The sequence below is a fragment of the Diplotaxodon limnothrissa genome, linkage group LG16, assembly GCF_057381915.1.
Source record: "Diplotaxodon limnothrissa isolate DT_005_m linkage group LG16, D_limnothrissa_male_GT1.1, whole genome shotgun sequence".
NCBI lineage: Eukaryota > Metazoa > Chordata > Actinopteri > Cichliformes > Cichlidae > Diplotaxodon > Diplotaxodon limnothrissa.
The window spans coordinates 3,225,650-3,236,238 of NC_140611.1; the positions used below are offsets into that span (position 1 = coordinate 3,225,650).

Here is a 10,589-nt window from a genome sequence, read left to right on the forward strand (position 1 = left end):
TATTTATTGTTTCTAAAATAACAGGAAATGTAGATTAACTTATTTAAATACTATCAAGGTAAAAAAAAACAAACCCAAACAAAACCCTTGAACTTACAATATTCATCCTTGCATGTGACTGGTCCAGTGGTCTCTGAAGGGACACTTTGAACACCTGCAGCATTCTTGGCAACGACACGGTATTCATAGGTCTCTCCTTCACCTAGGTTTGTGATGGTGAAGTAGTTCTCTGTGATTGTGGTATAGTTGCACTTGAGCCAGCGGTTGTCATCCCACTCATCTGTGCTGTAGACTTTTCTCTCCACCACATAACCAATGATCTTACTGCCACCATCATTGAAGGGCACTGTCCAGCACAATGACACAGAAGAGCGGGTGATGTCTGTCACCTCGGGTTTGCCAGGAGGATCTGGAGGGTAGAAATGATCATAAAACATTTATATAAGTTTATTCACACAACGTCAGATATTGTTAAAATTTGTGTAGGTTCTCAGTCATTCAGGTCAGAGTAGTCCTAAGGGCTTGAGTTGAAAAGAAGTTCTTGAAGATGTTTTATCTATCATCCAAAAGTGTTCTCTAGCTTCAGAAGTTCAGAAAAAAGAAGTACAATTGACTTCAACTCAAACACTTCCGACTATGCTCTTAAAGTCTCCATTATGCATTTTAGTTGGGCAATATCAACAGTAATAACAATAGATCTGTTTTTAGGACCTTAAGCAAAATTGAGTATTGACCATCTGTCATTTCATAATACATCTTCATAGTTAGGATGAATGTGAATGTGAATATTTTCTTACCAACAGGATTGAGTGCCACTACAGGTCTGGAGGCTTCGCTGGCTTTGCTGAGCCCAGCAAGGTTCATGGCATACACCCTGAACTGATACTCTAGCCCCTCAATCAGGTTCGAGACCTTGTATTGGCAATCCAGGCAGGGTAGCTTGTTCTCCCTCACCCACAGGATCGTGTTCCTCTCCTTTTTCTCAATCCAGTAGCCTGTCACCTTGCTGCCACCATCAGCATATGGAACATCCCATTTGATGCTAATGGCATTGGCAGATATAGATATCACATCTGGGCGAGTTGGAGGACTTGGTGGAACTATGAAAATCAAGTGGAGATGAGAATATGGTTTGTTTAGAAGAAATCCAAAGCATTTAAAAAACAAAACCAATGTTGGCACACACATATATAAAATCAGGATCAGATATTTAAACTGTTGGACAGCACCTACCAAATGGATGCTCAATGACAACAGGGGCAGACTCAACGGACTTGCTGACTCCAAACTTGTTCTCAGCACAGACTCTAAATGTGTACTCCATGTATTTGGTGAGATGTGTGACTTTGATGGTGGTTCTCTTCACACTGGAGTTCACCACTTGCCAAGAAGCAGAGCCAGATTCCCGTTTTTCTACAATGTAGTTGCTGATGTCAGTACCACCATCATCAGCTGGCTCAGACCAAGAAAGGGTGCAGGACTCTGAAGAGATTCCAGAAATTTCTACTGGTCCTGTGGGTGGACTTGGTCTGCCAACTATGACCACAGTCACTGTGAATGTCTTCACACCAGCAGCATTCTCCAGTGTCAGGTAGTACTTGCCACTGTCGCTTCTCTTGCTGTCTTTCACTACCAAAATGGTTCTTTCCTTTGAGGTCTTAATGGAGACTCTGTCAGTCTCCTTCAGCTTCATCTCTTCCAGTTTCCAGGTAACTTTAGGTGCAGGTCTGCCACTGATAGGGACATCAATTGTGAAGGTGTTGGAAGTCTTGCAAGTGATGAGCTGGTTGGTGATGCTGCTGAGATCAGCAGTTGGTTCTATGCAAGGCTCCTTTATGACCACAGAGCTAAAGGTGCCCTGAGGTTCGCTAATTCCAGCATCATTCTTGGCTTTAACTCTAAAGTCATATTCTGTGTTCTCAATCAGACCCTCTACCAACATCTTCTGAGACTTAGTCTCTCCACTAACAACCCAGTGGTCAGTGCCCTTAGCCCTGAATTCAACAATATAGCCTCTAATGCGGCTGCCTCCATCATGCTCGGGTTTTAGCCATACCAGTGAGGCTGTGGAATTGGTTGTGTCAACAACATCCAATCTCTTGGGTGGCGCAGGTTCTTCTGTGGCAATTATAGGCTCAGTCATCTCTTTTGGTTCTCCCTGGCCATAATGGTTAACGGCAATCACTCTGAACAAATACGGTACACCAATTTCCAGACCAGTTACTCTGATCATCTGCCGTGAGCACTTGGTGCTGACTTCTTGCCAGGCAAGGCGGCTTGCTTCACGCTTATCCACAATGTAGTGGTGGATTCGGGATCCACCGTCAGTGGCAGGAGCGTCCCACATCACTGTCAAGGCTCCGCGAGTAATATCTTTGAAGGTTATGGCTCCTGGAGGTCCAGGAGTATCCAGTACTTTAACAGTGAATGTGATGGATTTGCGCCCACTGTTGTTCTCCAGGGACAGGGTGTATTTGCCTGCCTCATACCTGGTGCAGTTCTCTATGGTCAGAGTGGAAAATGAATCTGTGGTGTTGATATCAGCCATTATCGGAAGCTCACTGTCTAATTTAGACCACGTGGCTAGAGGAGCTGGCTTTCCTCGGAAAGCAATATGTAGGGTTATAGTGCCTCCATTCTTCACAATATGAGTTTGCTTGAAGTCAGGACCAAGATCAATTTCAGGAGATGTAAGTCTGTCCAAAGACTGAACAGGGTTTGGCATCACTGATGCTTCGCCCTCTCCTGATCCATTTACAGCACTGACTCTGAACTTGTAGAGTTCTCCAGGTACTAGACCTGTGACAGTATACCTGGTGTGAATACAAATCTGTCTGTTGACTCTGTGCCACTCCTCCAGACTGGCCTTACACATATCTATATTGTAGCCAATTATTTCCATGCCACCATCAAAGACTGGCTTGGTCCATTCCAGGGTGACAGAGGACTTAGTGGAGTCAATGACCTGATGAACAAAAAGCATAGTTACAATTTTTTTAATGCGTTTTGTTTCTACAATCTAATATTGAGTTGAACTCAGCGTTCTTCACTACAATGCTGCACCTGTTTTGTATCCAAATTGCCTCTTGTGTATGAATATGAAACATGTATAATTCAATGAGTGTTACCACAAGATCTACCTTGATTACAGTGGGAGCACTGGGAGCACTTGTTGGTTCTCTGCATCTGAAGAGCCTGGAGGTGCTGCTGGCTGGTCCAACACCAGCACCATTTTCAGCCATAACACGGAACTCATACTCATTGCCCTCAGTAAGTTTGGTCACACGGTGCCTTAACTCTGTAATGGGCCTCTTGGAGGAGACCTTAACCCAGCGCAAGCTCTTCTTCTCTCTCCTCTCTAGGATGTAGCATTTAATCTCATTGCCTCCGTCTGACCGTGGCCTGGTCCAACACAGCGTTATGCTGTCTCCAGTAACATGGGTGGCATCTGGTGTACCAGGGGCATCAGGAACAGCTGAGTAACAGAACAAAAATATAATTTTTTTAAAGTAATATCTTTGAATGGTGGAAAGCATTTCTTCCATTAGTGCTTATGTTCAATAGAAAATTCAGATTACTTTTAAGAGTTTCCCAACAAGTCAGACAGACAGCACTGAGTAACTTTACTTACTGTATTGCATCTTCGCAATTATAGGATCAGAGTCCAGTGGTTTTCCGACACCAAACTTGTTGACAGCAGAGATTCTGAACTGGTACTCATTGCCTTTGATGAGGTTGGTGGCATTATAAGAGCAAGCTTCACACTTGGAGGTGACCAAGGCCCAAGTGATCCTGGATGTCTCCCTTTTCTCCACCACATAGTGAGAAATGGCAGCACAGCCATCGTTCTCTGGTGGGCTCCACCACACAGTGCACTTCTCAGCTGTGATGCCTGTGAAACGGATTGGGCCCTCGACGGGTCCAGGGGTATCTGCAAGGAAACAGTTGATTGAGGAGACTTGTTACGGTAAAAACATTTGTATCACTTGTGTCAACAGAAACAGATTTGTCTAAAACAGTGTTTTTTAACAGATATTATAACAAATTGCACACATTTACAAACCTTGGACTCTAACGTTAATGTCAGCTTTCCTGGTTCCAGAGCTATTTTTGGCCTCTACAGTGTAAATTCCACGGTGGTTCCTGTTAGAATCGCGAATAAACAGACTACTGGTGCCAATGCCAGTAGTAATCTCAATGTCAATCATAGTCCTCTTGTCGATCTCTTTACCCTCCTTGTACCAAAGAACCTGTGGGACTGGACGTCCGGTGATTTTGCAGCTGAGACTGACGTTATCTCCAGCCCTCAGGGTGAGCACCTGGTCTGGAGACCACTCAATCTCAGGAGCAACTGGAGATGCAGACAAAAAAAATTATGAATCAGCATCAAGTAAGATGTGATTAATTAAAAAACAATCAACGATTTGCATTCTTCTAACATGTTTTTATATTAAAAATACTTACTGCTCTCATCCTTGGTCATTATGTATCCAGAGGAGTTGGATGGTGGGCTGACTGTGCCAACAGCATTCCTGGCAATCACTCTGAACTCAATTCTTTCTCCAGGTGAGAGACCAGTTACAGTGAACTGGGTCTCACTGATATCAGTGAAGTTGCACCGTAGCCATTTGCCTCTGCCTTGACGCCTCTCCACACTATAGGCTACAATTTTGCTTCCACCATCCCTCTTGGGAATGTCCCATTGGAGGGTGACTGAGTCTCTGGTTACGTCAATGCAGACTGGGGTACCAGGTGGATCTAATTGAGGGAAGAAAGCAATTAATCCATAATAATTTAGATGTAAAGAGTAACTAAATAGGACAAAATGAAAGAATCATAATGTCTAAACAGTAAATACAAAACAACTCCTAAATATAGACCGATGTACTGAGCAACGTCTACTTACCAACAGGGGAGATAGCGAGTGCATGTTTGCTCTGCTCACTGCAAGGGCTGAGTCCGGCATTGTTCTCTGCATAGACTCTAAAGGAGTACTCCAGACCCTCCACAAGACCAATTATCCTGTACTCTCTGTTAGAGATGGTTGTGGAATTCACTTTCTGCCATAAGAGGCTGTTCCTGTCCTTCTTCTCGACATGATAACCTAAGACTGGGGAACCCCCGTCAAAATCTGGGGCATCCCACTTTATTGACATACCATCACTGGTGATGTTGTAGGCAACTGGTTTTCCTGGAGGACCTGGAGGTTTGTACTGGTGCTGGGCAACAACATCTGAAGAGATGAGTGGCTCACTGACCCCATACTTATTTTCTGCACGGACTCTGAACTGGTACTGAGTTCCTTTGACCAGGTTAGGAATCTTAAAGGTAGTCCTGACAACACTGGAGCAGACCATCTTCCAGTTGGCCTGGGAGGTTTCACGTTTCTCCACACTGTAGCAGGTGATCTCGCCACCTCCATCTTCCTTCGGCTCATCCCAGGAGATAATAATACTCTGAGCTTTTATCTCGTCAAAACGGATGGGGCCAGTAGGGACTGAAGGGGGTCCCAGAGTGATCACATTGATGTCAAAGTAGTTCTTAATGACTCTGTTATCCAGAACCAAGGTGTATTGTCCAGCATGTTCTTTCTTAACCCCTCTGACTGTAACTGAAGTCTTGTTGTCAGTGGTCCTAAAGCGAATCTTCTCACTTTCCTTTAGTGGGAAATTATCCTTTAGCCAGCTGATTGTAGGTCTTGGTTTTCCCTTGAATGGTAACTCAATATGGATGTTTTGACCTATATGAACAGCAAGCTCTCCATTGGGATAATCATTCAGTTTGGCTTCAGGTGGAATGATGAGGTCCATCACTGTGATCGGACCAATTTGGGAGAAGTCACTGTTGCCTTTCTCATTCTTTGCAAACACTCTGAAATCCAGGATAGCATTTTCCTTGAGTCCCGTCACTTCACAGCTGCACCGCTTGCATTTAGCAGCTAAAGTCCATTTGACTTCATCCTGGGCTCTCTTCTCAATGATGTAGTCAGTGATGTGGCTGCCACCATCGTGGTCAGGTCTGCTCCACTGAAGGGTGACAGAGTTCTTTGTGGAGTCCACCATTATTAGGTCTTTAACAGCTCCTGGAGTTTCAGTTGCTCGGACAGCATCAGTGGTTTCACAAGGGTCACCCACACCAAACTCATTTTGAGCAGACACACGGAAGAAGTAAGCTATATCTTCCTCCAGCCCTGACACCTTGTAACTTGTATTTAAACACTCATCAGTAATCACTTGATAAGCTTTCATAGTGGAGGCCTTCTTTTCGACAATGTAATTAGTCACAGGGGAGCCACCATCTATGAGCGGAGGCTCCCAGCTTAGTGTCAGCTTTCCTCTTGTGACATTCTTTATCATCAGTTTCTGGCAGGTGGATGGACTGTCCAGAACCTTGAGGGAAACAGTAACTATCTTAGGTTCTCCAACACCATTCTCAATTTCCAGCACATACTTTCCACAGTCATCACGGGTGACCTTGGGGATGAGGAGTGTGGTAGCTCTTTCAGTGCTTGTGACTGTGTAGCGGTTATCACCAGCCATGTTATGGTCACCACGGCGCCAGGTGACATTTGGTGTAGGACGACCCTTCAGGGGGATAAAGACTTCCACATCACGGCCAGCCTTTGCTGTGTATTGAGTTGTCATAGCAACATCCAAGTCCAGATCAGCCTCCTCTGTTGGACACAAATGTCATACAAAGATGGAAAAGAATATTAATTTTGATTTTATTATTGATTCGTCTCAAGACTAATATCTTGTACTATAAAGGGAACTATATCAATACTAACCTAAAATATCTTTGGCTTGCACAGGCTGGTACATTTTGATGTCTTCTCCTTTGCCTTTACAGTTGACAGCAGATACTCTGAAGAAGTAGTAGATGCCAGGTTTGAGGTGGGACACGACATACTCACATGTCTTGACTTGTGGGTTGGTAATCACCCATTCTTTGTCCTCTGTATTCATCTGCTCTAAAATATAGTGTGTAATTTCGCTGCCACCATCATAGACGGGCTTCTCCCATCCAAGTGTGATAGATGTCTTTGTAGAGTCAACCACACGCAGCTTAGTGGGTTCACCTGGTAGATCTGGAGAAGAAAAAAGGAAAATGTAAACAATAAAGGAATTCCTCAAATGCTGACGAGATGAGGATAACTGCAAATTAAAGTCATATACCTATTGGGTCATAGGCTTTATAGAGCTCAGAAGGTTCAGAGTAGTTCCCTGCTCCAGCCTTGTTGACAGCACACACTCTGTACTGGTACTCATTGTTCTCCACCAGGTTAGCCACTTTCTGCCTGGTGTCTCTGATAGTGCCCTTCACCACCTTGATAAAAAAAAAAATGGATGTATTAAAGCTAACATCTCCTATTCATTGGTAGATTTTCTTTATGCTTGAACTTTTTAGATTTGGGGCAGCAAACAAACCTTGAACCATTGCAGACTCCTCTTCTCCCTTTTCTCTAGATAGTAGCCATCAATATCACTGCCTCCGTCCAACGCTGGTCTTTCCCAGATCACTGTCATGGTAGACTTAGTGATCATAGTAACTTTAGGCTTAGATGGCTCGCTGGGAGGTACTGTGCAAAATAAAAACGATAAGGTTAAAGCTTTTAAGTTTACCATTGTAATTTACCACTGTCTATAATGAAAGTTGATATATTTTCAAACATGAGAGCAAGAGAGAGAGAGAGAGGGAGAGATACACCTCATCAGTCACATATGGGGTGACTGATGAGGTGACTTTATTCTATTTGCTTACCAAATGCATTCTTGGCAATAATGGGCTCAGACTCCAGTGGCTCTCCAATGCCATACTTGTTGACTCCACGGACTCTAAAGATGTACTCATTGCCCATTATGAGTCTGGGCACATTCACAATGCAGTCAACCAGTTTCTCTGAGACAATCGACCACATTACCCTGCTGGTCTCCCGCTTTTCTACAATGTAATGTGTCACCATGGCACCACCTTCATCAGCAGGTGGTGACCACATGATGGTGATGTTGTCAGCTGTCACCTTCTTAAACTGAATCTCTCCAGCAGGTGGGCCTGGCTTATCTGATTAGACAAGGAAAACATTTGACTCAGGGTGTATACTGCATATATGATACATGTTATACAATGAAAAATAAATATTAAATAAATACCTTGAATGAGCAGCCTGACAATGGCACATGAAGATCCGAGGGAGTTCTTCACCTTGACTTCATAGGTTCCAGAGTTAAGACGAGTTGTTTCCTTCACGAACACACTTGTGGACTCGAAAGTGTGTTTAAAAGAGAGCTGAGAAGTAGGCTTAAGCTCTCTGCCATCTTTAAACCACTCAATACTGGGAGCAGGTTTGGCTCTTATATTAAATTTGAGTTCCACATTAGAGCCAGCCTTGTGCTTGACCTCATTAAGATACTCCTGAGGTATTTCAATCTCTGGGGCACCTGGACCAGAGATGGTAAAACAAGTCAGGATGTAGAATATGTAGGGTGTGGAATAAATATCTTAGAATACAAGACAATGCATAATTGCAGAAAAAAATACACAAATATAACCCAACATGAAAAGACCTACCATAAGTGTCCACACATGTGGCTGGCCCCACAGTGATAGACGGATTGCTCACTGAACCAACTGCATTCTTTGCCATGACTCGGAACTCATATGTTTCATCCTGGGTGAGGCCAGTAACAATGAAGCGGGTGTCTGTGATATTGGTGAGGTTAGCTTTAGACCATTTGGGGCTAACACCCTCTCTCTTCTCAATGATGTAACCAGTTATTGGGGATCCACCATCATAGTCAGGCTTCTGCCAGGCCAGACTAATGGAGTTCTTAGTGATGTCAGTTATACGCAAGTATAGGGGTGGCTCTATAGGAAGATACAGTGAGGATGATTTTAATAAATATTGCAGAAAATCTTAAGTCAAAGAATTTTTCATGCATTTTATCGACTATAAACTCACCGCAGGCATCAATAGCCAATACAGCATCAGAAATCTTGCTGAAGGCACTAATTCCAGCAGAGTTTTCTGCTGCTACCTTGAACTCATAAATAAGTCCAGCATTTATGTTGGTGACTTTAAAGTGTGTGGCACGGATCACTGTTTTGTTGACTCGCTGCCAAAGGATGCTGTTTTTGTCTTTCATTTGGAGATGGTAACCAAACACATGGCTGCCTCCATCTGACTTTGGCTCCTTCCATGCAACGGTAATGCTTTCCCTGGTTACAGCAGTAATTTCTGGAGTTGATGGCACATCTGGTATAGCTGGAGGACAAGAGGCAGAGTTTGAGAATTTTGGCATGCTCACATAGTGAAGGTGTAAAGAATGAGTAGCAAAATTATTATGTTTATGTATAATCAGAATCAGAATCAGAATACTTTATTGATCCCTGGGGGAAATTATTTTTTGTTACAGTGCTCCATTTTAAACCAACATTAAGACAAGACAGACAATACGCTAACTAAGAATAGTACAATATATACATATATATACATACATACATACATAAGTCACTTATAAATAAATATTTGGAAAAGAAACATAATAAGAAAAGCAAAAACTTCTTACTGTAAGGAAGACTGACAGCGACAGCTGGGGAGTCAATATGTTCACTGATTCCATATCTGTTCTCTGCCCTAATTCTGAATTGGTACTCCAGGCCAGTGGTCAGCTTCATAATTTTCATGGTGCAACGGGCCACAGCTGAAGACACGTCCATCCAGTTGGCTGTAGTTGTCTCTCGCTTCTGGATGATGTAGTTGGTGATGGGACTGCCACCATCATATGCTGGTGGGAGCCACTTTAAGCTTACACTGTCTTCTGTGACATCATACAGCTCCACTGGTCCAAGTGGGACACTGGGGCGGTCAAGAACCACAATATTTACAAAGGACTTGGTGGTTCCACTGGAGTTGGAGGCAATAATATCATAGCGGCCTGAGTCTCCTGCAATGCTCTCACGCACACTAATCTTGATACTGTCAGGAGTGACTTCTGAGTTAAACCTCATTGTTGATTTGAGCAGCACATTATCCTTGGACAGAGTCACTTTAGGTAAAGGCCGGCCTGTCAATGGAATCTCACATTTTAGGGTAGATCCAGCTCTAACATATACTGTATTGTGGGGGAAGTCCTTCATGTTGATCTCAGGAGATTCTAGAACAGAAAAGTACCAAAAAGAGTTACAACAGGAGAAATTAGGTGTAGTCTCTACTAATTGCATGGCATGTTCTGATTATTATAACAAGCTTGTAGTTTACCAAGCTGGTCTTTGACCACTACAGGAGTAATCATTTCCTTAGCATCACTGAATCCAGCATAGTTCTCAGCTCTGATTCTGAAGAAGTACTCCGTATTCTCCCTCAGACCAGACACTGTGAAGTGGATGGACTTTGTTGTACCACATTTAACCCACTTCTCTTGTCCATTCTCCAGTGCTTCTACTAGGTAGCTAGTAATTCTGCTGCCTCCATCATGTTCTGGCTTGGCCCATGCCAAGGACACACTTTCCTTGGTCACATCCGTTACACCCAGTTTTGGTGGTGGACTTGGTTTTTCTGGAGAAAGAAAATATGTCTTTCAATTAAAACA

At 43.4% G+C, this 10,589-nt stretch overlaps 1 protein-coding gene across 7 annotated transcripts in view; it reads right to left on the reverse strand.

Moving 5' to 3' along the window:
• ttn.2 (titin, tandem duplicate 2) overlaps positions 1–10,589 on the reverse strand; it is a 219,954-nt gene that overhangs the window by 18,020 nt on the left and 191,345 nt on the right. For all 7 annotated transcript variants that reach the window (XM_085373731.1, XM_085373730.1, XM_085373729.1 and 4 more), the window contains 17 exons: positions 10,259–10,555; positions 9,567–10,154; positions 8,960–9,262; positions 8,569–8,865; positions 8,151–8,438; positions 7,762–8,061; positions 7,428–7,579; positions 7,176–7,326; positions 6,788–7,087; positions 4,907–6,673; positions 4,465–4,758; positions 4,064–4,351; positions 3,632–3,931; positions 3,141–3,475; positions 1,234–2,965; positions 798–1,100; positions 98–409 (listed from right to left, as the gene is read on the reverse strand). In XM_085373731.1, coding sequence (XP_085229857.1) covers positions 98–409; positions 798–1,100; positions 1,234–2,965; positions 3,141–3,475; positions 3,632–3,931; positions 4,064–4,351; positions 4,465–4,758; positions 4,907–6,673; positions 6,788–7,087; positions 7,176–7,326; positions 7,428–7,579; positions 7,762–8,061; positions 8,151–8,438; positions 8,569–8,865; positions 8,960–9,262; positions 9,567–10,154; positions 10,259–10,555 — 8,007 coding nt within the window. The remainder of the gene's footprint in view (positions 1–97; positions 410–797; positions 1,101–1,233; positions 2,966–3,140; positions 3,476–3,631; positions 3,932–4,063; positions 4,352–4,464; positions 4,759–4,906; positions 6,674–6,787; positions 7,088–7,175; positions 7,327–7,427; positions 7,580–7,761; positions 8,062–8,150; positions 8,439–8,568; positions 8,866–8,959; positions 9,263–9,566; positions 10,155–10,258; positions 10,556–10,589) is intronic.